Raw genomic sequence first — 27,877 nt, forward strand, 5'->3', positions numbered from 1 at the left:
TTCTGGTTAATACAGCATAGCCGAGTTTAAAAAAAATGTTTGGGCAAATTCCTGGAGAAGCAGTTCACAAATTCTTACTAACTAAAGTAAGAACATAAGAAATTGCCTTGTTGGGTCAGACCAAGGGTCCATCAAGCCCAGCGTCCTGTTTCCAACAGAAGCCAAACCAGGTCACAAGTACCTGGCAATTACCCAAACACCAAGTCTATTCCATGTTACCATTGCTAGTAATAGCAGTGGCTATTTTCTAAGTCAACTTGGTTACATAAGAACACAAGATGTGCCATACTGGGTCAGACCAAATGTCCATCAAGCCCCATATCCTGTTCCCAACAGTTGCAAATTCAGTTTACAAGTACCCGGCAGGGTCCCAAAGAGTAAACAGATTCCATGCTGCTTATCCCAGGGACAAACAGTGGATATCTGCAACCCTGCCTTAATAATGTTTGTGGACTTTTCCTCCAAGAACTTGTCCAAACTACTTTTACATTATTTTAACTCACTGTTTTTATTTGAAGATTATATTTACGATGTAATAATGTTTTATGGCTTTATGGCTTTATTGTTTCTAGTATAATTTAAAGTTTGATATTTTATGATTAATTTGTCATTAATTTGTTATTAATTTGATTATTACTGTATACAACTATTTTTATATTAATGTACACCATTGTGATGTTTTAACGACTGATGTAATGGTATAAAAAAACCAAATAAACTATAAACTATAAACTAGATACAATTTACACTAACAGCTTTCACCACAACCTCCAACAAAAAATTCCAGAACTTAATTGTACATTGAGTGAAAAAGAACGGATTTGTTTCAAATGTGCTACTTGCTAACTTCATGGAGTGCCCCTAGTCCTTGTATTATCTGAAAGAGTAAATAACAGAGTCGCATTTACCCGTTCTAGACCTCATGATTTTACAGACCTCTCTATCATAGTCCCCTCAGCCGTCTGTTAAGGAAAAGAAAATTGGTTCTTACCTGAATTTTCGTTCCTGTAGTACCACGGATCAGTCCAAACCATGGGTTATGCCTCCCTTCCAGCAGGTGGTGGAGACAGAGAAAAACTTGAAAGGCACCCTCACTCAACCTGGTGTGCCTCCTGCATCCCTTCAGTATTTAGATTATCAAAGCAGAAAAGGACTAGCAATGAATCAAGCAAGAACAGAACTGTAAACATGAATGTATAAACATGTAAACAGTAGCTTTCATTCTTAGTATGCTGCAATAACATAACTGGAACATGCACGCGCGCGCACTGCAGAAATTTCCCTGTTACCCACTCCTAGTCTTTGGGCGGGCATTTGGACTGATCTGTGGTACTATAGGAATGAAAATTATCAGGTAAGAACCAATTTTCTTTTCCCTGTACGTACCCGGAGCAGTCCAAACCATGGGATGTATCAAAGCTTCCCTAAACCGGGTGGGACCTTGCGAGTCCCGCACGCCACTGCCAAAATCTCCAGACGCTTGAACGTCCAAACGTTAGTGGCGAGCAAATATATGGAGCGTCTTCCAAGTAGTGGCTCTGCAGTTCTCCTGAGGCAATACCAACTGGCATTCAGCCCAAGAAGCTGCTTGAGAGCGAATAGAATGGGCCTTCAGACCCTCAGGAACCGGTCGTCCTTTACAAAGGTATGCAGACGAAATGGCTCCTATAAACCATCGAGCAATCGTATTAGAAGCCTTTTGACCTCTCCTGGGACCGCTCCAAAGGACAAACAAATGATCATAGAGTCGGAAAAATTTGTGACTTCCAAATAATGCAGCAAAGCAAGTCTAACATCTAGCCTATGAAGCTCACGAGCGTGTTGTACAGTGTTCGCTAATCAGGAAAAGCTGGAAGCTCAACCGACTGGCTTAAATGAAAAGAAGATACCACTTTTTGCAAGAACGACGGTACCGTTCAATGAGTAACCCCTGAGTCAGAGATTCTCAAGAAGGGTTCCCTACAGAAAAGCGCTTGCAACTCCGAAATTCTGTGAGCTGAGCATATGGCCACCAAAAACACTGTCTTCAGGGTGAGGTCCTTCAATGTTACCGACTTAAGGGGCTCAATGGCGGGTCACACAATCCGCGAAGAACCAAATTAAGACTCCATGACTGACATATCAGACAGACAGGGGGGGGGGGCTTCACATGTCTTACTCCTCTGAGGAAATGTACCATATCAGGATGTGATGCCACCAAGCTACCAACCAGATTATCTAGGGCCGTTACCTGCACCCGAAGGGAATTAAAGGACAAGCCCTTGGCCAAACTATTTTGCAAAAATCTGAACAATCGTAGCGTAGCTGGGAAGAATTTCTTGCTCCTGACACTATGTCTCAAACCCTCTCCACACTCTACTATAAGAGACAGAGGTAGACGCCTTTCTGGCTAGCAGCAATGTAGTGATAACTGCTTCAGAATATCATCTCTTTCTCAATCTCCTCCTTTCAAAAGCCAGGCCACTAGACAAAAGCAAGCTGCCTGGTCGAAATATATAGGACCTTGACGGAGAAGAAGTGGAAGATATCAGAGTCGCAGAGGTCCGTCCACGGCCAGATTGATGAGATCTGCAAACCACGGACGTCGGGGCCACTCTGGAGCTACCAGGATTACCCTTCCTGGGTGGACCTCTATCCTGCGAAGCACCTTGTCCACTAGAGGCCAAGGAGGGAACAAGTACAGGAGAACTGATGTTGGCCAGGGAAGCACTAGTGTGTCGACCCCTCTGCGCCGTGATCTCTCCTGCGACTGAAGAAGTGAGGAGACTTGGCATTGTCCCGCGTTGCCATCAAGTCCAGATGAGGAGTCCCCCATCTGCGAGAAAGGAGATCCATTGCCCAGTCCGAGAGCTCCCACTCTCCAGGAACTACGCATCTGCAACTTAGAAAGTCCGCTTGTATGTTGTCCTTCCCGGCAATGAGAGACACAGTTATTATTGCCAGATTTTGCTCCACCCAATCCTTGTCGGCTACAGCTTGGCTTCTGGTGCCTCCTTGATGACTGATATAGGCCACAGTCGTTGCATTGTCAGAGAGGACGCGAACCGCCTAATGGCGTAAGTGTGGAAGAAAGTGTTGCAAAGCCAAGCGAACCGCTCTGGTCTCTAGGCAATTGATCGACCATCCGGACTCCTCCAGGGACCAACTGCCCTGCACAGAATGATATTGGCAGATAGCTCCCCAGCCAGTTAGGCTGGCTTCAGTAGTCCCCACTGTCCATCTCGGAATCTGCAGATCCATTCTTCGAGACAGTTTGTGTGGGCAAAGCCACCACCCAAGACTGGACTTGGCGTGATTGGTGAGTGGTAGAAGGAACTGAAAATTCTCCAACTTAGGATCCCACCGAGAAAATAATGCTCGTAACGGTCTCATATGAGCGAAAGCCCAAGGAACCACCTCCAGAGTGGATGCCATTGAACCAAGCACCTGAAGGTAGTCCCAGGCCTTGGGCAAGGGAAGATTCAACAAGCGCTGAATTTGGTCCATCAGTTTGTTTCTCCAGTCCGGCGGAAGAAAAACTTTCGACTGCCATGTCGAACCTGGCTCCCAGAAATTTCAATGACTGAGAGGGAACTAGGTTGTGCTTGGCCTGATTGATGACCCAACCGAGGGATTCCAAAAGAGTGGTCACCTTGTGGACTGCCTCCACACAGCCATCCCTGGACTTTGCCCTGATAAGCCAATTGTCCAGGTATGGGTGAATAAGCAGGCCTTGCCTCCGTAGAAATGCCGACACACTACCATGATCTTGGTGAACGTCCGGGCGAGGTACGAGTCCAAAGGGTAGCGCTTAGAATTGGTAATGCCTTCCCAGGATCATAAATCTAAGAAACTTTTGATGATCTTCGCGTATGGGAATGTTCAAGTAGGCCTCCATCAGATCCAGAGAGGCCAGGAATTCTCCCTTGCGTACCACCTCGATGACGGATCGCAGGGAAACCATACAAAAGTGTGGCACCTTGAGAGACTTGTTTACCGTCTTGAGGTCCAAAATCGGCCGGAAGGACCCCTCTTTCTTTGGAACTACAAAGTAAATGGAGTACCTCCCTTTCTCCCAGTGCCCTGGGTAGACTGGCTTCACCGCTCCCAGAGCCAGTATGTGCTTGAGAGTCTGATGAACAATCTGCTGTTTGACTTGTGGGCCACAAGGAGATATTAGGTAGAAGTCTCTTAAAGGCCAAGCAAGTAATGTTGGCCCACGCCTTGTAAAATCTGGACCGGTGACCCCCTACATGAGGGATCGAGGGATGGGCCGGTCCCATCTCATTGTGTATTCGTGGAGGCGGGAGAGAAGGAGGCACCACCCTCTCGGAAGACTTTATGCACCCGAAAGGGCGAAGACCAGGCTTGGTTCCTGGGTACTGTTTGCCATGGACTGGCTGCTTGCTGCCTGTTCTGCCGAAATCTCCGCTGTCCCTGAAAGCAAGAGCTGGATGAAGGAAAACCTCTAGAGAGTTTTGGTCTGTCCTCTGGCAATTTGTGAACTTTGTTCACCCTAGGGACGTGATCAACTGCTCCAAATCCTCCTCGAACAAAACCCCCCCCCCTTTAACCGGCATAGTAACAAGCTGGGCCTTGTAGGAAATATCAACTGACTAGTTCTAGAGCCACAAAAGCCTTCTTGCCGACACAGACGATGACAGAGTACGAGAAGAAGTGCACAGCAGGTCATACAGTGCATCCGCCCCATATGCCACTGCAGCTTCCAAATGCTGTGCCTGCTCGGACTCAGCCGGAAGGAGGTCATCCCGAGACGTGAGCAATTGCTGTACCCAGCGCAGGCTCGCATACAGCATATAACTGCCACACACCGCTACCCGGATACCCCATGAAAACACCTCAAAAATGCGTTTGAGTAGCACTTCCAGCTTGTGGTCCTGCAGGCCCTTGAGAGCCGTTGAGCCTGCTACCGGGATCAAGGTTCTTTTGGCAACCGCCGAAACCGAAGCGTCCACCTTAGGAGACCGCAATAAATCCAAAAAATCATCCACTAAGGGATAAAGCTTATCCATGGCTCGTCCAACCCACAGACCAGCATCTGGAGCATCCCACTCCCTGGTCATCAGCTGCTGCAGCATGGGCATGGACCGGAAAAACCCAGGTCTGTGTTCGAAATCCCACTAGGACTGGGTCCACAGAGTCCTGCGGCAGAGCAAGCGGGGGGAGCTCCACCTCAAGCTCTGAAAGAACTGCAGGAATGAGAGGCTCTTATTCCTCTCTCCGAAACAGGTGGACTACCTTAGGGTCATCGCCATACAGGGGATTGTTTCCCCTGATCCTCATTGAATCCCACCGAGGCCCCTGCATGGAGCGATACAGAGGCATTATGACATTTTCCGTTTTATTCACCATTCCCTTTCTAATAATTCCTAACATTCTGTTTGCTTTTTTGACTGCCGCAGCACACTGAACCGACGATTTCAATGTGTTATCCACTATGACACCTAGATCTTTCTTGGGTTGTAGCACCTAATATGGAACCCAATATTGTGTAACTATAGCATGGGTTATTTTTCCCTATATGCATCACCTTGCACTTATCCACATTAAATTTCATCTGCCATTTGGATGTCCAATCTTCCAGTCTCACAAGGTCTTCCTGCAATTTATCACAATCTGCTTGTGATTTAACTACTCTGAACAATTTTGTGTCATCTGCAAATTTGATTATCTCACTCGTCGTATTTCTTCCCAGATCATTTATAAATATATTGAAAAGTAAAGGTCCCAATACAGATGCCTGAGGCACTCCACTGCCTACTCCAGGGGTCGGGAACCCATGGCTCGCGAGCCAGATATGGCTCTTTTGAGGGCTGCATCTGGCTCGCAGACAAGTTTCGCCACACTTTCCCGCTGACCCAGCTGCTGCCCGGTCCTCGTCAGCCCGGGCGGAACGCGGCAGGTCAGCTGGAGTCAGCGGCACCGGCGTGCTCTCTTCTTCCAGCTCCCCGCCCCCCCCCCCCGCGGCCCGGAAGAGGAAGTAGAGAGTATCGGGTGCGTGCACGGCAAGAAGAGGCCACGCTAGTGCGCTCGGCATCGGCCCGAAGAAAAGAAGACTGCAGCGCGGCTCAGAGGAAAATGAAGAGGTTCAACCGCAGCCGATGGGACTCCGCCTCCGCGAGGGCTGAAAATGAAGGAGGTTAGCGTTGGGAGGAGGCTGCTGCTGCTGCTGCCGCGAGTTCCCGGGGTGGGGGTGGGGGAGAGAGAGAGTGAAACGCTGGCTTCTCTTGTTCTCGTCCTCCGGTAGCTGCGGTACTAGGGATTCGCCCCATTTGTCGGCTAACTTCTCCAGTTCACTTCCGAACATGAGGGTTCCCTTAAAAGGCATTCTCGTGAGTGTCGTCTTGGACGCCGCGTCAGCTGACCAGCTTCGGAGCCAGAGTTGCCTTCTGGCTGACACAATGGACGAAACGCCTCTGGCTGCGGTGCGCACCAGGTCAGAGGTCGCATCCGTGAGGAATGATACTGCTGGTTCTAGTGCCTCAACGGGTGTGGTAGCGTTCCTAGTCTTTGATAAGCAGGCACGTGTCACCACGGCACAGCAGGCCGCAATGTGTAGTGACATAGTTGATACGAATGACCGAGGATGGATTCCAGACTTCTGTCCTGGGCATCCTTGAGAGCCGCTCCTCCCTCGACTGGGATGGTAGTGTGCTTTGAGACCGCGCAGACCATGGAATCCACTTTGGGGAATACCAGGAGATCTTTGGCAGTGGGGTCCAGGGGGGGTTTAGGGCTGTCAGGGTCCACCCCCCCCCCGGAGCCTCCCATTCCAGGTCAATCAGCTGTTGAACGGCTTGCAGCAAAGGGAAATGGCGGGAGGCCTGACGGAGTCCCTCGAGGAGGGAGGTTCGTCTTCGGTTCCCCTGTGGCACTCGTGCCTGGGATAGCGAGCTCTTTCAAGCTGTGAGCCAAGAGGTCTGATAGTTTGTCTTTGGCGAAGAACCGCCTCTTGATTCGGTAAGGTTCCGTTCCCGGAGGGATTTCCCCTTCCTCCAGGGAGTCTTCATCCTCGTCCGTGTCCCCTATGTTGGGGCTTTGAGGTGGGAGGGGCACTTCTCTGGGTTTAGAGGGTCCCGGGATGTTAGGGTGCTCTGGGGGAGGCTGTGGATGTGTCATCGGGAGAGCAGTTTCCATGTGGACAAAGGTATGTAGACCTTTGAAGAATTCTACCCAGGAGAAAGTTGCTGGGTCTAAACTGAGAGGTGCTACGTCCCTGGGGAGCCTCGTTTGAGGGAGGCTCCTGCTGGGGATAGCCAGATCCGGTGTACTGTCGTGGATCTGTATCCCAGTGCCGGCTGGAGAGGACCTTGTCCTGGTTCACCCAGAGCCACTGTAGACACAGGGCTGAGGCCTCTTCGTGTTGCGCAGCTCTAATGTGGCATGCTGGGCAGAGACCCTGAGCCTTGAGCTTCTTGTCCGATGATGCCATGGTCTGTGCGCGTAGGCTTGCAGAAAACTTTGGTTTGTGTGTTCAAGCCGGGAGGCTGAGTTATGTGCTTCAGGTGCGCCGAAGTTGTGTGTGTAGGTCGGATGCGCGCTCAATAAGATGCGCGTGCTGCTGTGAGCATGGGGTTTACTTATGCGACTATCACCGTTGAGCGTGTGGCTGTGCGCCCGGCACTTATGCGCACGGCTCGCCTCTGTGCGCACGGATCGAATCGGCGGACAGGGCGGCGATCAAGTGAAAATGGCGATGGCGACCACACGAGCAATATGGCAACCACCTATGAGGGTCTCCACATGGGAGGGCCCTCGTATCGGATCGGGGTCTAGCCCGGATAGGGCTGATCAATCCGGTAGCACTGACGCCAACTGGCGATCTGTGCAACTATTTGAGCCTCGGAGACCGGAGACTTTTAAAATGTTTTCCACCTTACCTTGTCTCGGCGTTTCCCGGTTTCGTTGCGGGTGGTCTCCGGCTGCTGGGGGAGAGGGAAAAGTACCTTCACCGCCGCGCTCGAAGTTGCACCTGCTGCCTCTCAGCCACACCCATTGCCAGGAGCTAAGTCCACGCTGGAAACCGGCTGCCGGACCGAGGCCTACCTCAGAGGGATCTCGGAAATCACCTCAGGAATTCTCAAATGGGGGAGGGACCTGTAGGTATCACCTCAGGAGAGCGGGGCTCGTCTGTAGAGGTAAGATTTCTAGTCTTAGATTTCCTTGGTTAAATACTCTAACGCTGTGCAAGCACGTATAGAGTCTCGAACTGCTATGGAGATGGAAAATACTGAAGAGCAGAGCTTCCTGCATGGGTATATGTAGTGCTGACGTCAGATGGTCCCGAGTCCATCTGCTACACGCTAGGAAATACTGGGGTTGATGGACCCTTGGTCTGATCCACTATGGCAATTCTTATGTTCTTAATGAGCTCACAGATCTCCTGTGCATCACATTGGTACCTCTACCAGCTCCTCTTACTCATCTGTATAACAATGCCAGAGCTTAATGCAGACCCGGATTCTGTCCCTGACATACGTCTGATGAGCATTGATTGCAAACAAAAGCAATCTATTCTGCTAACCCTGTGGTTAGAGGAGTAGGGTGAGAATCAGGGAAGTCCGGGTTCAAATCCTGCTGCCTCTCCTTGTAACCTTGGGCAAGTCACTTCATCTTCTGTCAGGTACAGGCTGTGAACCCTCTGGGGACAGGGAAACACCTGTCCTTGAACATAACTTCCCTTCAGCTACATCAAAATAAAACAACTAAAATCAATCGATACATAGGGAAGCTATTAATAACCTCCTGCTCCCCTCTTCACCCTTACAACACAGCAGAGGAAGCAGGAGCCGGTGACTCACCTTCTGCTGATGCTGGACCATGCTCAGGAGCTGCTGGGCTCCAGGAGATAATTTGCACCCCATGCAGTCCATCATGGTTTGCACGCGCCCCAGGTCAATGCTGGTTCCCAGAGGAGGAAAGCTTCTTGGACATTGGGCAGTACTGGCTGTCAGCTCGACTGTAATATTCCTCAGGAGAAGCCTCTCCTTTCCCCCATGTGACAGCAGCTATTGCAAAAAGAAACAGTAAGCACTACAGTGACCTTTGGAGAGAAAAGCAGGGTGGACTTTCAAAAGGAAAATTAGTTTCTTACCTGATAATTTTCGTTCCTGTAGTACCAAGGATCAGTCCAGGACACCTGGGTTGTGACTCCGCACCAGTAGATGGAGACAGACTAAAACTTGTGGGCGGAGCCATATTTGCCCCTGTGCCAGTCACAGCCCCTCAGTCTTACGGAATGTCAAAGTAGAACACAACCAGAGAAGTAAACAACAACTAGCTATAAACGCTAACAAAACGGGGAAAGAAACACCCCTCCTGGAAACGGACTCTCCAACCGAGAGAGCTAACAAGCGGAACAGAGCAATTCAGAACACAGAGCGGACTCTCCATTACTTCAGCGCAGCACTGCGGGCGGGATCCTGGACTGATCCGTGGTACTACAGGAACGAAAATTATCAGGTAAGAAACTAATTTTCCTTTCCCTGTACGTACCAGGATCAGTCCAGGACACCTGGGATGTACCAGAGCAACCTACTGAGGGTGGAGGGTGGGAAGCAGAGAGTCCCGCTCGGAGTACCCTCTCTCCAAAATCCCCGGAATCGGTAGCCCGGACATCCAACCGGTAATGCTGGATAAAGGTATGCAACGACTTCCAGGTGGCCGCCCTACAAATCTCGAGGTGACACCTGAGAAGCTTCCGCCCAAGACGCTGTGTGAGATCGAGTCGAGTGAGCCCGCAGCCCCACGGGAAGAGGTTTTCCCCGCACCAAGTACGCCGAACCAATGGCCTCTTTGAGCCAACGAGCGATCGTTGTGCGGGACGCTGCGGCTCCTTTCTTTGGCCCAGAGAACAGGACAAACAGATGATCTGTGACCCGAAACGGATTAGTGACCTCCAGATATTGGAGAAGGGATCTCCGCACGTCAAGCTTCCGTAACTCCCTCTCTTCTGGAACAGAGGACTCTCCGCACGCAAACGCGGGCAACTCCACCGATTGATTCACGTGAAAAGACGAGACCACTTTCGGTAGAAAGGAAGGAACCGTCCGCAAGGAAACTCCAGAATCGGAAATACGCAAAAAAGGTTCCCTACAGGACAGGGCCTGTAACTCGGAAACACGCCGTGCCGAGGCAATCGCCACCAAGAATGCTGTTTTTAAAGTGAGATCCTTAAGAGTTGCGCGTTTTAAGGGCTCAAACGGCGCCGCGCATAGAGCGGAGAGAACCCAATTGAGGTTCCAAGCCGGACAAGGAAGACGTAACGGGGGGCGAAGGTGCTTAGCACCCCGAAGGAAACGAGAAACATCCGGGTGAAGCGCCAGGGACGTACCATGGACCTTACCTCGCAAACACCCAAGCGCCGCCACTTGGACCCGTAGGGAACTGCACGCCAGACCTTTGGCTAGACCTGCCTGGAGGAACGCCAGAATGTCGGAGACGGAAGCCGAAGTGGGGTCCACCCCACGCTGCGTGCACCAGTCCTCGAAAACCACCCAGACACGGACATAAGCCAGAGACGTCGACTGCTTCCTGGAACGCAGTAGCGTGGCCACCACCGCATCTGAATAACCTTTTCTCTTCAGCCGATTCCTCTCAAAAGCCATGCCGCGAGACAGAAGTGATCCGCATCCTCCAAACAGACGGGGCCCTGATGGAGCAGGGCCGCCATTCCCTGGAGCCGAAGGGGTGCCGTTACTGCCAGCTGTACGAGGTCTGCGAACCACGGCCGGCGCGGCCACTCCGATGCCACCAAGATCACATTGGCCGGGTGCAACTCTATGCGCCGTAGAATCTTGCCGATCATCGGCCACGGGGGAAACACGTAGAGCAGCACATCCGTCGGCCAGGGAAGCACCAACGCATCGATGCCTTCTGCCCCCCGCTCTCGACGTCGACTGTAAAATCGCGGGGCCTTCGCATTGTGCCACGTGGCCATCAGATCCATGTGGGGCACACTCCACGTTTCGCAAATGAGAAGAAACGCTTCGTCCCCCAGCTCCCACTCTCCGGGATCCAGGCGATGACGGCTGAGATAGTCCGCCTGCACGTTGTCGACTCCCGCAATGTGAGACACTGCAAGGTTGCTGAGATGTAGCTCCGACCAGGCCATCAAGCGCTGAGCTTCCTCCGCCACCTGGGGGCTCCGTGTCCCGCCCTGACGGTTGATGTATGCCACGGTGGTCGCATTGTCCGACAACACTCGGACTGCCTTTCCCCGCAGCAACGGTAGGAAGGCCTGCAGGGCCAGACGGACCACTCTGGTCTCTAGGCGATTGATAGACCACTAGGCTTGCGACACTGACCATAGGCCTTGAACTGAGCTCCCTAGGCAGACCGCTCCCCAACCGGAGAGGCTGGCATCCGTTGTCACCACTGTCCAATTGGGCACCAGGAGAGAGACTCCGGCGGACAGATGATTGGGGTCCAGCCACCAGAGCAGGCTGGACCTCGCGTGTCCCGCTAGAGGAAGCAGTAGACGGAAGTCCTCCGAGACCGGCTTCCAGCGGGATAGCAAGGATGACTGTAATGGTCGCAGATGAGCGAACGCCCAGGGAACCAGCGCCAGCGTGGAAGCCATAGACCCTAGGACCGTAAGGTAGTCACAGACCCGCGGTTGGCGGAGAGACAACAAGTGCCGTACCTGAGTTTGCAGTTTGCACATCCGTTCGTGCGACAGGAACACCTTGCCCTGCTTCGTGTCGAAAACAGCACCCAGATATTCCAAAGTCTGCGTGGGCGTCAGATGACTTGCTGAAGTTGACCACCCATCCTAGGGACTGCAACAGATGGAGGACCCTGGCCACCACCATCCGACACTGATCCTCGGACTTCGCCCGAATCAACCAATCGTCCAGGTAAGGATGGACCAGGAGACCTTCTCGGCGCAGCTGCGCCGCCACCACGACCATCACCTTCGTGAATGTACGGGGGACCGTCGCGAGCCCAAACGGGAGCGCTCGAAACTGGTAATGCCGTCCCAGAATGCAGAACCTGAGGAAGCGTTGGAACGACGGCTGAATGCCTATGTGAAGATACGCCTCCGTGAGGTCCAGGGAGGCCAGGAACTCGCCGGGCCGGACCGCGGCGATGACTGACCGGATCGTCTCCATTTTGAAGCGAGGAACGCGAAGGCATCGGTTCACCCCTTTGAGATCCAGAATTGGTCGGGACGTACCGTCTTTCTTTGGGACGATGAAGTAAATGGAGTAACGGCCTTTGCCGTGTTGGCTGACCAGAACGGGGGAGATAGCTCCCAAGCCTTCTAAGCGGCGGATGGTGTCTAGCACCGCCGCCTTCTTTTCGGGGGCCTTGCAGGGTGATACAAGGAACTTGTCCACTGGAATGCGAGCAAAATCTAACGCGTAGCCGTGTCTTATCACGGTGAGGAGCCACTGGTCCGACGTTATCCCGGCCCATCTCTCGTAAAACGACAGCAACCGCGCCCCGACGTTGGGAACGGCGTGCTGAGGCTGCGGCGGGAGATGGGCCGACCCCCTTTCATTGCGAAGACTTGGGCGCCGTGATCGCCAGGGCACCCCCTGGTCTACCAAAGCGCCTTCCACGAAAGGACTGCTGCTGCTGCCACTGTGGGGTACGGGAGGAGGAAGACCTGTACGATTGCCCAGACGACCTTTGAGGACACGACTTCCTGGGACCACGAAAGCGGGACCTGGCTGAAAACGAAGACCGCGACCTGGATCTATCCTCGGGCAGCCTGAAAGCCCTATTTTCCCCCAGGGAAGCCATTAAATCATCTAATTCCTTGCCAAACAGTAACTTACCTTTGAATGGCAGCGCCCCGAGGTGAGCCTTGGAAGAGCCATCCGCCGCCCAGTTGCGTAGCCACAGGAGGCGGCGCGCCGAGACAGCCGCCACCATGGATCTAGACGAAGTGCGCAGCAGATCGTGGAGCGCATCTGCGCCATATGCTATTGCCGCTTCCAACTTATCCGCTTGCGCTGCCTCGTCTGCAGAAAGATCCGCATTGGCTTGGAGGACTTGAGCCCAGCGCAAGCTAGCTCTCAGAGCGAAATTCGTGCAGATGGCGGCCCGAACTCCTAGCGCTGAAACCTCAAAAATCTTCTTAAGCTGTACTTCCAGCTTCCTGTCCTGAAGATCCCGGAGGGCTGCCGCTCCCGTAACCGGGATAGTCGATCTCTTCGTTACCGCAGAGACCGCTGAATCCACCTTGGGAAGCTTGAGAAGGTCCAGCGCATCCTCCGGGAGCGGGTAAAGCTTGTCCATGGCCTTGCTGACCTTCAAACCCAACTCCGGAGTGTCCCATTCTCGGAACATGATGTCCGTTGAAGAAAAATGGAACGGAAAAGCAACTGCCGGACCCGTGAGGCCTAACAGGACCGGATCCATGTTCGCTTCCTGACGAACCACCGCCGGAGGGGCCTCTATTCCCAGTTCCTGGAGAATGGCCGGAATTAGAGGTGGCAGTTCCTCCCTACGGAATAGCCGGACCACCTTGGGATCGTCTCCCTCCACCGCCTGTGATCCTTTTCCTACGCCGGACGTAGCGGAGCCGTCCGCTCCCACCTCGTCGGCTCCCTTCTGGGTCTCCTCAGGGGAATCAGTGTCCGCCCCAGGGGAGGAATCGGAGTCCGCCTCCTGTGGGACGCCACGTGGAGGCCGCGTCCCCTGCAAGGCGCCCTGGGGCCCCTCCGCGACCCCCGAAGGCTTCTTGGACTTCTTCTGCGGTGGAGCCTTGCGAGTTTCACTCCGGCCGCGCTTGCTTTTTTTATATTTCAGGACTTTGCGCAACAAAAGCGCAAAGTCCTCCGAAAATGAGCCCGAATCCAAAGAATCGTCAGCGGGACTCCCCGGGGACCCCGGGTCCCCCGAGGGACCCCCTCTGACCGCGATCCGTTGCGGAGAAAGCGCGGGAGGCAAGGCCGAAGGCCCTGCCGTTTCCCGCGCCATTTCGCGGCCCGTGGCCAAAATGGCCGCCGCTCCCGCGCTGAGCGGGAAGAGCTCTTGGGGCCTCTCTACAGCGCCCCCCCCGCGCGGAGGCGATCGCGCGGGTCACGAACGAGCCCCCCCCCCCGAGGCGCCCCGGACGACCCCTCTCCGCCCGGGATGCAAGAAATGCACAGGCCCGCGCGCGCGCCGAGCCGCGAGGCATGCCGGCGAAGAGGCACGAAAACGGGGCAACAGGAGCAACAAAAAAAATAAAAAAATCGAGCGAACGGCCTCCCCCCGTCAGCGGCGCCCCCCCCACGAGTGGCGACGCGAAGCAAGAGAGAGCCGGCACAGAAAATAAAAACAAACCTTTTTTTTTTTTTTTTTAACAAAAACGCCTGTCGCTGTCCACGGTCCTGGAGCCCTAATCCAGCAGGGGTGAGTGAACCGGACTCCCCGGTGTCACCCCTGACGCTGCTACTAGGCCAGCTGGGTCCTCGACCCTAGCAGCGGCCTCAACCAGGGGGGGTGGTCCCCTCAGAACCTCACAACCCCCCTGGGAGGCAGGGCGAAAGGGACCTAAGTGACAATTTAGAAAAATTTCCCAAATAGAAAACACTGTAGCCTAAACTGGCCTAAAGAAATAAAAAAGAACCGACCCTGACGGAGTACCAGAACCAGGGCAGGCAGGGCTGTGACCGGACCTGCACCATCTACTGCAGACAGAGTAAGACTGGGGGGCTGTGACTGGCACAGGGGCATATATGGCTCCGCCCACAAGTTTTAATCTGTCTCCATCTACTGGTGCGGAGTCACAACCCAGGTGTCCTGGACTGATCCTGGTACGTACAGGGAATCAATTTTATTCTGGGCTGGAACTCAGAGCAAGCTCTAGGAGCCTGGAAGAGATCAGAGGAAGGGCAGAGCCCATCTCCTCTAAGTCTGAGGGGTCAGGGGATGGGTGCAAGGGTACAGGGCCTGGCACTGCCAGGATGGGATGGCTTAGGGGATGGTTGCAGGGATTTAGAGCTTTTCTTGTCTAGGACAGGAGGGCTCTGGAGATGGACACAGGGACACAGAGCCTATGAACCCTGGGAGTAAAATAGCTCTGGGGACGGGCACTGCGGTATAAAGCCTATCACTCCCTGGATCTGACGTCATTATCCACAGAAGAACTGCAGCATGGACAATGCAGGACTTCATGTTAAGTACTGTTAGCCAGGAATCTCTGAGACAGTGCCGCAGGGCAGGAATGAGGTGCCCTGGTACCGGGGCACTGACCCAGCTCTGCGTGAAGATCTCACTCCTGGACTAGCAGGGGAGTGCCGCAGGGCAGGAATGAGGTGCCCTGGTACCGGGGCACTGAGCGAGCTCTGCGTGAAGATCTCACTCCTGGACTAGCAGGGGAGTGCCGCAGGGCAGGAATGAGGTGCCCTGGTACCGGGGCACTGACCCAGCTCTGCGTGAAGATCTCACTCCTGGACTAGCAGGGGAGTGCCGCAGGGCAGGAATGAGGTGCCCTGGCACCGGGGCACTGACCCAGCTCTGCGTGAAGATCTCACTCCTGGACTAGCAGTGGAGTGCCGCAGGGCAGGAATGAGGTGCCCTGGTACCGGGGCACTGACCCAGCTCTGCGTGAAGATCTCAGTACTGGACTAGCAGGGGAGTGCCGCAGGGCAGGAATGAGGTGCCCTGGTACCGGGGCACTGACCCAGCTCTGCGTGAAGATCTCACTCCTGGACTAGCAGGGGAGTGCCGCAGGGCAGGACTGAATGCATTGGCAGAGCCCAGTATGAAGGTCTCCATCGTGCAGCAGCAGGGAGTGCGTCAGGGCAGGAGAGTGGGGCATTAGCAGAGTCTCAGTACACAGGGCAGAGTTTCAGGTACAATAGCACAGTTGCATTCGGGGAGGTAGGCGGGGGGGTGTGTGTGTGTCTCAGGACGGGAATTCAGGGCTGCTGCAGCGTAGGACTTAGTGCTTGTGCAGGTGGATGCTGAGGTCATCTGGCACAGTAATAAGACTCTGTACCTTCACTTTGCAGGCTGGTGTAGGAGACTCCATCTTCAGAAACTTCCTGTAGAAAGTAACTGTGCCATTCCCACTGTAAATAAAGAGAGGACAGAAGTTAGGGGTTGCAGCAGAGCTCCTATTGTGGATTTAGCAATGAGCAGTGTTGCAGTGACGTACTTACTGCTTCATGCACAGCTCCGGGCAGACCCCCATCCCCACAGTATTGTGCCCAGCGCGCCAGAATTGCTAAGCCTGCTGCTCACACTTGCGATAAAAAAGTTTAACACAAGGCAACAGGCAAGACAGACAGTATATTTCTCTTGAATAAAGCCTTTTTATTCTTTACTTATTCTTATGCGCGCATAAGGAGGTCAGCTTAGGAAGTCTAAAAAGACTGACCTAATTTGTGATTGAAAAGACTATCCTTAAATACAGTTTTACATAGCAATTAAAAACAGCACTTCTTTGATTTAGGGTCACGAGGGTCACAGAGAAACGTTTGTTTAAACATTTGCTACTTCTAACATTTCCCAGCACCCTGAGAAACTAACTAACCTTGAAGAGATAGGAAAATTAGGACTTACCTGATAATTTTCATTCCTGTAGTACCAAGGATCAGTCCAGACTGCTGGGTTATGCCTCCCGTCCAGCAGATGGAGTCAGAGAGAAACTGAAAAGGCACCACTGATATACCCTGGTGCGCCCCCTGCGATCCTCCAGTATAATCCATAACAAAGCAGTATGAAATTAGAAAACAATGGCAAATTCTGTGACTAGCTCAATATAAAGATGAAACGTATATGAACATGTGGAAAAAACGAGGAAACCATGAAAACAAGCAAGTGCCCGTAAAAAACGGAACCCGAAAAACAGGAAAAAACAACAGTTGCGGGACTCTACACTCTTCACTGAAATGGGCGGGCGTCTGGACTGATCCTTGGTACTACAGGAATGAAAATTATCAGGTAAGTCCTAATTTTCCTTTCCCTGTACGTACCAGGATCAGTCCAGACTGCTGGGAAGTACCCAAGCTGCCCTAAACGGGGTGGGACCCTGACAGTCCCGCACGAAGCACACCACTGCCGAATGAGTCCACCATCGGAGCGCGCACGTCCAAACGGTAATGTCTCGCAAAGGTGTGCAATGTCTTCCAAGTAGCCGCTCGGCAAATTTCCTGCGAGGAAATAAACCCACTCTCTGCCCACGACGCCGCCTGGGAGCGCAGAGAATGAGCCTTAAGACCCTCCGGAACGGCGCGATCTTGGGAAATGTAAGTAGACACAATCGCCTCTTTCAACCAGCGTGCGATCGTAGTTTTTGAAGCTTTATTTCCCTTCTTTGGACCACCCCACAAGACAAACAGATGATCAGACAACCGAAAGGGGTTGGTAACGTCCAGGTACCGCAAGAGCGTCCTTCGAACATCCAACTTGCGAAGTTCTGGTTGCCGCGACGCCTCAGCCCCGTCCACCGCAAATGCCGGTAGGTCCACCGTCTGGTTGACGTGAAAGGCGGAAACTACCTTAGGCAAAAACGAAGGAACGGTACATAGAGAAACCCCCGAATTAGAAATACGGAGAAAAGGTTCCCTACAAGCAACGCCTGAAGTTCCGAGATTCGGCGAGCTGAACAAATAGCGACGAGAAAAACAGTTTTGAGAGTGAGATCCTTGAGAGTAGCCCTTCGTAGAGGCTCAAACGGAGAAGTACAAAGACCCCGGAGAACCAAATTTAAACTCCAAGAAGGACAGATAGGTCGCACCGGGGGTCGCAAATGTTTAACTCCCTTTAAAAATCGTGCAACGTCCGGATGCATGGCAATGGAAACTCCGTCAAGTTTACCGCGGTAACAGCCTAAGGCCGCTACCTGCACACGCAGAGAATTATAGGATAAACCCTTCTTTAGACCCTCTTGCAAAAAAGTCAGAATATGAGACACCGTAGCCTTCCGCGACGGCACTTCCAGACCCTGACACCAGGAGTCAAAAACCTTCCATACCCTGACATAAGCAACCGAGGTAGAGGGCTTACGAGCCTGCAGAAGAGTAGTAATGACCGACTCGGAATATCCTTTCCTTCTCAATTGCCGCCTCTCATAAGCCAAGCCACTAGACAAAAGCGATCGGCCTGGTCGAAAAATACTGGACCCTGCCGAAGGAGTCGAGGCAGATGACCGAGCCGCAAGGGGCCGTCCACCGCTAGATTGATGAGGTTGGCGAACCACGGCCTCCTCGGCCACTCCGGAGCTACGAGAATGACGGGTCCCGTGTGGGATTCTATGCGACGCAATATTTTCCCCACCAACGGCCACGGTGGAAACACATACAGAAGAACGTGCGCAGGCCAGGGAAGAGCTAGCGCGTCTACGCCCTCCGACCCGTGTTCCCTTCTGCGACTGAAGAAGCGAGCTGCCTTGGCATTCAAACGAGTTGCCATGAGGTCCAACCGGGGAGTTCCCCACCGGCGACAGATGAGTCTGAGTGCCTCGGGAGATAGTTCCCACTCTCCCGGGTCTAGTCGTTGCCGGCTGAGATAGTCTGCTTGAACGTTGTCGACTCCTGCGATGTGGGACGCCGCAATCCGAGACAGGTGCTGCTCTGCCCACACCATCAACTGGCTGGCTTCGGTTGCTACCGGTAGACTCCGTGTACCGCCTTGCCGATTTATATACGCTACCGTGGTTGCGTTGTCGGACAGAACCCGAACTGCTCTGTCCCGAATCAAAGGCAGAAAGTGCTGTAATGCTAGGCGAACCGCCCTCGTTTCCAAACGATTGATCGACCACTTGGTCTGAGGAGGCGTCCAACGTCCCTGAGCGGACTGAGACTGACAGACTGCTCCCCAGCCCGTCAGACTGGCATCAGTCGTGACAATGATCCATTGAGGCGGATCCAAATCGGTGCCTTGGAGCAAGTGGACCGGATCCAACCACCATTGTAGACTGGTCCTCGCTCGGGGTAAGAGTGGCAAAGGTATCTGAAACTCTTCCGATTTGGGGTCCCAACGAGACAGAAGCGCCCTCTGTAGCGGCCGCATATGCGCAAATGACCACGGAACCAAATCCAGTGTGGATGCCATATATCCAAGAACCTGTAAGTAATCCCATACCACAGGCAGGGGAAGGGCGAGGAGACGGCGAACGTGCGCCATCAGACGCTCCATCCTTGCCTGTGGGAGAGAAACCTTTCCCACTTTCGTATCGAACGAGGCGCCCAGAAATTCCAAATTCTGGGAGGGGATCAGATGGCTCTTGGTGTAATTGACCACCCACCCCAAGGAGTGGAGCCGGTGAAGGACCGCCTGAATCGCATCTTCGCAGAGACGTCGTGATTTTGCTCGGATGAGCCAATCGTCCAAATACGGGTGTACCAACACTCCGTCTCTCCGAAGACTCGCCGCCACCACCACCATTACCTTGGTGAACACCCTCGGAGCTGTCGCCAGACCGAACGGAAGAGCACAAAACTGGAAGTGAGATCCCAGGACCATAAAGCGCAGAAATCTTTGATGGAACTCTTGTATCCCTATGTGCAAGTAAGCCTCCGTGAGATCTAAGGAAGCCAAATACTCGCCTTTGTGTACCGCCGCTATGACCGAGCGCAGGGTCTCCATCCGAAACCGCGGTATGCGCAACGCCCTGTTGACTCGCTTGAGATCCAGAATCGGCCGAAATGTGCCCTCCTTCTTGGGAACGATGAAATAGATGGAATAACGGCCCGTGCGTTGCTTGGCGGGCAGCACAGGCACTATTGCACCCAGCGCCTGCAATCGCTCCAGGGTCTGAGCAATTCGCTGTTGCTTTACCTGAGAACCGCTGGGAGAGATAAGGAACAAATCGCGCAGGGGCCTTGCAAAATCTAGGGCGTAGCCGTGAGATATAATGTCGAGGACCCATTGATCTGAGGTAATTGTGGCCCATTCCTCCCAAAAGTAAGAGAGTCGTCCTCCTACCTCCGGGACGGAGGAATGGACCGGCGTCCCTTCATTGAGCCGCCTTAGAGGTGGCGAAGGTATGAGACGCCCCTGCGCGTGCCGGCATTCTACCACGAAAGGAAGGAGCCCATGACTGGGAACGCGGAGACGGCTGTCGGGTAGCAAAAGAGGACCCCCTTCCCGAGCGAAAACGGCGTTGCCCGCGAAACCGTCTGCGGAAGGTACCCGAAGGGCGAAAAAATCTAGGCTTGTCCTCTGGCAACTTAAACACTTTATTCTCCCCCAAAGATCGGATAAGGTCTTCTAACTCGGTGCCAAATAACAACTTGCCCCGAAAGGGAAAGGAACCGAGTTGGGCCTTGGAGGAAGAGTCCGCCGCCCAATGACGCAGCCAGAGTAACCTCCGTGCCGACACAGCCGAAGACATAGACCGGGCCGAAGTGCGGAGGAGGTCATAAAAGGCATCCGCGGTGTAAGCCACCGCGGATTCTATACGGTTTGCTTGCTCTGCTTCATCCGGAGGCAGATCTTGAGATGTCAACATCTGTTGTACCCAACGAAGGGTAGCCCTTTGTACCTTGCAGCTGCAAACGGCCGCCCGTACTCCCACAGCCGAAACCTCAAAGATGCGCTTAAGCAACGTCTCCAGCTTCCGATCCTGAAGATCCTTAAGGGCCGTACCCCCTGTTACGGGAATGGTGGTATGTTTAGCCATGGCAGTGACCGCCGAATCCACCCTTGGCACCCTAAGGAGCTCCAAGGAATCCGCAGGGAGAGGGTAAAGCTTATCCATAGCGCGGCTGACCCTAAGAGTTGCCTCCGGATTATCCCATTCCCGGGATACAAGCTGAAACAGTTTATTATGAAAAGGAAAGGCATGCGCAGGCGTGCGGAGCCCGTCTAATTCAAAATCCCCTGGCTGGGAATTGGAGTCAACCTGGGGTACTGGAATCTTTAGTTCCCGAAGAACATGGGCAATCAAGGGATCCAGTTCTTCCTTATGAAATAAGCGGAGTATCTGAGGATCATCCCCCTCAACCGGGTCCGTACCCCCTACATCCATATCAGGATCCGGCGTGGACGGATCCTGTGAAAGGGGGGCCGGAGCTACATGCTGAGGAGGTTTTGGAGGGGGAGCCGAAGGAGCTGGAGCAGCCTGCTGCGGAGGTTGAGGAGGAGCCGGGGCTGCATCCCCCAAGCCAAAGAGACCAGTAGAAAGTCTCCCCCGTTTATCTGGGGCAGGAGTACCCTGCTCCCATTCCGCTTCGGCCTCCATATAAGCCTTGTGGAGCAAAAGTACAAATTGTGAGGAAAAGGGATGAGGCCTCTTCAAAGAACCTCCTTTTGCTCCCACAGGTGGCAAATTAACAGGCCCTGGTAACCCGCGGGGGCTAAGATCCGGTGGGGACAGGGGGGGGGGGGAGTCATCCCCTTCTTCCAACGAAACCGCATCGCGATCCGAGTCATTTAAAATGGCCGCCGAATTTTCTAAAATGGCCGCCGCCCCCGGTATCGGCAGCGCGGACTGCCGAGATTTGGCCGACGCTGGCCGTGCCCCACGCCGCGGGGAAGGGGAGCTCCCGGCCGCGGCTGACCCCTGCGAGGAACCCTCACCCCCGGGAAGGCACTGGGAGCAAAGGCCCTCGCGGGAGAGCCGACGGCCCGGCTCCCCACATGCCGTACAAACAGTGCCTCGGGGCATGGTTTTTTTTTGGTTTTTTTTTTAACACCAAAAGACGGCGCGAAAAATGGCGCGAGTAAGGGCTGGGTGACAAGCCACCCCTTCCGGAGACCACAGTGAGGAACGCAGGCAGTGGACACAATTACCTCGTTTTTAAATTTTATTTATTTATTTTTTTTAAATAGCGCTGCCACCGGCAGCTAAAGTACCTCACAGACAAGTGGCTGGTGGAGCCTGCAGGGGGTGTAGCACATCCAACTGAACTTTCTTCTCCGAGGAATGAAACTTCTCAGGAGGCGGATAGGGAGAGTGACCGGCCCACCGATTAATCCTCCCCTCCTCTCACTGGGTAAGACTGAAAAAAACCCCGGGAAAAGGCTGTAGGGCAGTGCCCTGCCTGGCCTGCTATGGCTCCACTTATTATTACCAAATTAGGTACAAATCACTAATTGATCTAGTCACAGGATTTCTCCTCTACATTAAGTCAAACCTGATAGGGAAATCCCTTCACAATTCAATTTACAGGAGATCAGGACCGCAAGGTTATGCTCTCTCATCTGCTGGAGTCAGAGATATACTGGAGGATCGCAGGGGGCACACCAGGGTATATCAGTGGTGCCTTTTCAGTTTCTCTCTGACTCCATCTGCTGGACGGGAGGCATAACCCAGCAGTCTGGACTGATCCTGGTACGTACAGGGAACTACATTTTATAACTTTTTCCTGGGAGCATGCAACTTCAAAAGATACATCCTTTCTTTTATTTATTTAGAGAGAGAGACAGAAAAGCAGAATGTCTTAATTTACAAGCCAGCAGTGCCCCCTGGACCTCAGATGGTGCATCTGTATTGAACAGATGGCCCCAATATTTCTGTATTGAACAGATGGCCCCAATATTTCTTTATTATCACAGTCCCTCCTTTTTTTGTCCAGGGGCATGCTGCTTGCCTTAAAAATTAGTTATACTGTCACCCGTAGTGCATAATCTGCTAAACTCTTCATCCGGAGATGCGTTCTGTGGTACTGCAAGTGTTGTAGAGACCAGTATTTTAGGAACGCTTTTCTTGCATATCATAACAATGCACTGAACAGATACACATAAAATAAGAAGGAACTCTATAATAGTTATAAAAAGCATCAATATTCTTTTGCCCCAAAGTCCTAGCATTCTGCCCAAGCCAAAAACATACCAGGAGGGGTTATCTGTATCAGTATAGTGAGAAAGGTGGGTCAGCAGATTATCTATGGCTTGCATGTGATTTCTAATACTACCATCATTATTAATATAAGAACAAGAAGAAGAATTGATAAATTGGCAAACCCCTCCCTTATCAGCTAGTAACATATCCAAAGCCATCCTATTATCTAAAACTACTTCTTTAAGAGATTTAGTTTCTTGTTGCATTAGTCCCATAATTTTCATTGTCTCATTCATAGTGACTTCCACAGTGGCAGAAAGATTCTTTAAAGCACTTTCAAGTTCAAAAACACCTAAACCAGGAAAAATAGTCCGCACGATACGATGGAAAGGATCACTGTCCAGCTGAAAATCAAACATTGACCTACGTCTCCTTTTAGGAGCAAACCAATTTTGGTGATGTTTGTTGAGGAAAAACAACGGCACGACGTATCCGAAGGAAAACTGGGCAGTTGTATTGAAAGAAATAGCCTTTACTGCTCCCCACGGTGCAAAGAACCATAGTCCTGAAGTACTATAAACTGTCATTTGCTTTAACCTCAGGGGTGGTAAAGTAGATTTTTGATATGTTTCCTCCGGTTACCACAGGCAGTCCCAGCACCGAGCAACCCTGTGCTTCAATATAAGCCTTGGCAAGTAGAAACTTGGGGGAGGGGGTGTACTCATCATGAGTATAATCCCCAGCACATCTGAGGTTGTGTCCATAACCAGTAGGACAGGTTCCTTGAATCCTTTTCTCAGCTTCCATAGGGCACAGTTGGCGTATCGCATGGACAGACTGGCTGCTCTTACGGCGGTCACAACGAGGTAAAGTCCTGTTGAAACATGGAGGATACCTGGGGCATTTATGCTTATAGTCCCTGCAGTATGAAGGATGTGCCCCAGGGAGAGCCATCATTTTATTATGAACTTTATACAGGTGAACAGTCATATTTAGTTCATGATCAAAACATTCATGTACAAAGTTCCACCGTGCAGACAGATGATACTTCACCACACAATAGTAACCCTTCTTGTAGGTGACAGTCATTTATCGGTGCAGTTTGCCCAGGGTGTGGCACCCTCCGGTTGAAAGCACCACCCTGCTTGTTTGGTGCGCAGGGGTAGGGCACACGGGTTCAAGTGGGATATGTATGAATTTGGTTTGACATTTTAGACTATTTACTTTGTATTTTTTATGGATGGGGACAAACCAGAGCTGGCTGGATTTTAATTACTAGTAATGAAACATAGAAACGACGGCAGAAGAAGACCAAACGGCCCATCCAGTCTGCCCAGCAAGCCTCACACATTTTTTCTCTCATACTTATCTGTTTCTCTTAGCTCTTGGTTCTATTTCCCTTCCACCCCCACCATTAATGTAGAGAGCAGTGATGGAGCTGCAACCAAGTGAAATATCAAGCTTGATTAGTTAGGGGTAGTAGGGGTAGTAACCGCCGCAATAAGCAAGCTACACCCATGCTTATTTGTTTTACCTAGACTATGTTGTACAGCCCTTGTTGGTTGTTTTTTCTTCTCCCCTGCCGTTGAAGCACAGAGCTATGCTGGATATGCGTGAAGTATCAGTTTTTCTTTTCCCCTGCCGTTGAAGCAGAGAGCTATGCTGGAAATGCGTGAAGTATCAGTTTTTCTTCTCCCCTGCCGCTGAAGCAGAGAGCTATGCCGGAAATGCGTGAAGTATCAGTTTTTCCTTTTCCCCTGCCGTTGAAGCAGAGAGCTATGCTGGAAATGCATCGAAAGTGAAGTATCAGGCACATTTGGTTTGGGGTAGTAACCGCCATAACAAGCCAGCTACTCCCCTCTTTGTGAGTGCAAATCCTTTTTTCCACATTTCCTCTTGCTGTTGAAGCTTAGATCGATGTTGGAGTCACAGTAACCATGAGTATGTTTATTGAATAAGGGTATTGTCTCCAGGCAGTAGCCATCATTCTGGCGAGTCCCCCTGGCGAGTATAATGCTTTATAGTTTTTTATATTTTGGCATATTATTTATTTATTTTGAATTTTTATTTACCGATATTCCTATAAAGAATATAGATCACACCGGTTTACAATGGAACAGAACTTTCGCTAGGAGGTGATACATTAAACAATGAACATTAGCAATTGCAACATTCAGAAAAAAACATTTGGAAACATGATACCATAACAAACCGAGAACAAAAACAAAACATAAAATAAAAATTGTGGATAAATAATAATAAAATAATAAATAAATAAAACACTTTATTTAAAACTAGGATGGATCCTCGAGGGACTGTGAAAAGATAGTTCAGTAAGTCCAATAACTGTTAGCATAGGTCTTTTATTTATTTATTTTATTTAACATTTTTTTATATACCGGCATTCGTAGGACACATCATGTCGGTTCACAATTAACTGAGAAAGGAAATTACATTGAACAGGGGGGTTTAACTGGGAGATATTGGATAATGATTGGATAAAAAGAACAAGGTAAATAGCGAAGTACGAGAGAAAGAGAAAGCAAGCATGGATAACTTAAATTGGAAAGATATGGATTTAAAATTACATATGTGAACTTATTTACAAAGTTGGGGGGAGAGGTGAGGGGAGAGGGAAAGGGGGGAGAATATATGCGAAAGAGGAGGTAAGGATAAGGGAGGGATTTAAAAGGTAAGGAAAGCGGGGAAGGGGAAGGCTGTAGAGGCTAATGGCGGGGAGAGGGGGGGGGGGAGTGGAGGGAGGGAGTGAGGGTGAGCATGGGGAGTACTGGAAGGTCTTGGAGTCATGTTCTAGGACTTGCATCAAAGAGAACTTGGGTTTTCAGGGAAAGCTTGATTGAACAGCCAAGTTTATAAGTCTTTCTTGAAGGTTAGGAGACAATGTTCTTGACAGAGGTCAGGAGGGAGAGTGTTCCAAAGAGTCGGCCCAGATGTAAATAACGTCTTTTGCTTAGAGAAGATTTAGTAGGGGGGGCATGCAGAGAGCCTTTGTAAGCTCTTCTGATTGGTCTTTCAGAGGTGTGAGCACAGAATTGATGGCTCAGTTTGAGAGGGGCGATGTTATGAATGTCTTTATGTATCATCATGAGTACTTTGAACGAAATCCTGGCTTTGATTGGTAACCAGTGCAGAGACTGCAGTATGGGCGAGATATGCTCTCTTTTATTTGAGTTGGTAAGTATTCTCGCCGCGGCATTCTGTACCATCTGCATTGGTTTTATTGTTATTGCAGGGAGACCATGCAAGAGGGAGTTGCAATAGTCTAATTTAGTGAGGATAATGGACTGCAGCACTAGTCTGAAATCTCAAAAGTGAAGGAGAGGTTTAAGTTTTTTTAATACTTGTAATTTAAAGAAACATTCTTTGGTAGTGTTTTGGACAAATGATTTAGATTGAATTGGTTGTCTAGTTGAACTCCTAGATCGCTGACATAGGGGGAGTGGTTGATATTATGACTGAATTGTATTATGTATTTATATTTATTGCGTTATGATCTGCATTACAGCGTTATTAAGCAATTTGGGTTTAGAAAGGTAAGATACAAGGGTAAAGAGAGAGAAAAAATGGTCTCCCAAGACCCACCTGTCACTTGCAGCGAGGTAGACTTCTCCCCTGCTTGTGCCCACATATTCCTCCTCCTTGGCATAGATCTCCATGTTCCTTGCCTGACTAATCACTGTCAGACTGAGTATTTCCTCCTTCCCCCGAGGGTCACACTGCAGATACAGGAAACATGGGGGCTCATCTCCAACTTCTGAAACGCGTTCCAAGGTTATAAACTTCTCACTGATGGGGTAAAAATACATCATTGGCATTTTTTCATGCTTTTCAACGAGACAGCTCAAAGCAGGTTATAACAGTTCAAAAGAGACAATGTAGTATAGGATAGGAACATCAACAGGGGTTGCATCTAGTGCGAAGACACCAGTAGCAGGCAACAACCGCCAAATAACTCTTCAGACTCGAATCAAGATCCAGTTCTTTATCCAAGCCCTCCTGAAGAAAGACTGAGATTTCTACTACAGAGGCATTCCCGTCCCGCAGGCTTCACTCCACACCCCCACATATGTGCCAGAGGGACGAATACGTTCCTGTCTTACTCAAGGAGGCCCTTTCAAGGGCCATGCACAAGGCATAACAGAGGTGCATCCTGTGAACCACTGGACCTGGACACGACACAGCCCTGCACTGATGAAGCCTCAGCCGTCCCCGGTCCAGTAGTCTCAGATCCGCCACCTAAGGTCACCTGGAGCAAGCCAAAGCTGCACGCGCTGCTGTCCGGTCCCGCTGGAGGCTGCATTAGGAAGCCGCGGCGCAGAAACTCCGGAGCTCTCAGCGACGCCTGCGGAACAGGGGGGGACGGGACAGCGCCGGTGCTGCTCCCAGCTGAACGGGGGGCGGGGCAGGGACTTCGCTCCTCACCGGGATCCCACACTCACCCTGCCCGCGGCTCCGAGCTCTCCCCCGCGCTCCTCTCTTGCCGGGCTACCCGCAGGGCTGCAGCCAGGCCCGGAACAGCGCGCCAGGAGCAGCGGCTGCTGACAGGGCCCGACATGCCGGCCTCGGCTCCCGCGGGCGAAAAAATGAATGGAGGCTGCGCCGGAACTCATTTCCTGGCGGACCCGCTCCGGAAGTGCTCATTACTATAGGGGCGGACCCGGGGCTGCTGACCCGCCCCCCTGAGGGCACCTGATTCGAGGCTTGCGGTGCGTGTCACGAGGGCGGGGCGTGCGTTTCAGGGCTTGCCATGGGTGAGAGACAGTGACAGGCAGAGTCTAAAGAGGGGGACGTGCGTTCCAAGCCTCGCTATGGCTGAAAGGCAGTGTCAGGCAGATTCTGAAGGGGTGGGTGTGCGTTCCAAGCCTCGCTATGGCTGAAAGGCAGATTCTGAAGGGGTTGGTGTGCGTTCCAAGCCTCGCTATGAGCTGGAGACAGTAACGCACTCCGAGGTTGTGAAGGGCGGCGCGTGTATCCCAAGCCTCGCTGTGGGTGAGAGGTCCTCGTGCGGAGACAGTGCATGGCTGAGGCATTTCTTTATGATGGTGCAAGCCCTCTGCCTCACTTTAAGGAGGAAAGCGCAGGATAGAGTGTGCACGTCAAGCATCTGCGCATTCAATTGTGCAATTCCAGCGAGGCGGAATGTCTATATGCACCAAAGTTCTGAAATGTCTGTAATAAGAGGAT

The 27,877-nt window shown here is 51.8% G+C and overlaps 1 protein-coding gene across 2 annotated transcripts in view; it reads right to left on the reverse strand.

Moving 5' to 3' along the window:
* C7H10orf88 (chromosome 7 C10orf88 homolog) overlaps window positions 1-27,296 on the reverse strand; it is a 44,508-nt gene extending 17,212 nt beyond the window's left edge. Inside the window, exons 1-4 of one of the 2 annotated variants that reach the window (XM_029610573.1) lie at window positions 27,133-27,296; window positions 26,276-26,479; window positions 15,941-16,013; window positions 8,802-9,008 (exon numbers count right to left, since the gene is read on the reverse strand). In XM_029610573.1, the coding sequence (XP_029466433.1) occupies window positions 8,802-9,008; window positions 15,941-16,013; window positions 26,276-26,479; window positions 27,133-27,248 (600 nt within the window). In that variant the 5' untranslated portion in view covers window positions 27,249-27,296. Of the gene's footprint in view, window positions 1-8,801; window positions 9,009-15,940; window positions 16,014-26,275; window positions 26,480-26,939; window positions 27,063-27,132 lie in introns of those variants that run through there. The other variant, XM_029610574.1, reaches the window with a different exon arrangement.
* Between the last annotated feature and the right edge of the window lie 581 nt (window positions 27,297-27,877).

The sequence above is a fragment of the Rhinatrema bivittatum genome, chromosome 7 (genome assembly GCF_901001135.1).
Source record: "Rhinatrema bivittatum chromosome 7, aRhiBiv1.1, whole genome shotgun sequence".
In the NCBI taxonomy this organism is placed as follows: Eukaryota; Metazoa; Chordata; class Amphibia; order Gymnophiona; family Rhinatrematidae; genus Rhinatrema; species Rhinatrema bivittatum.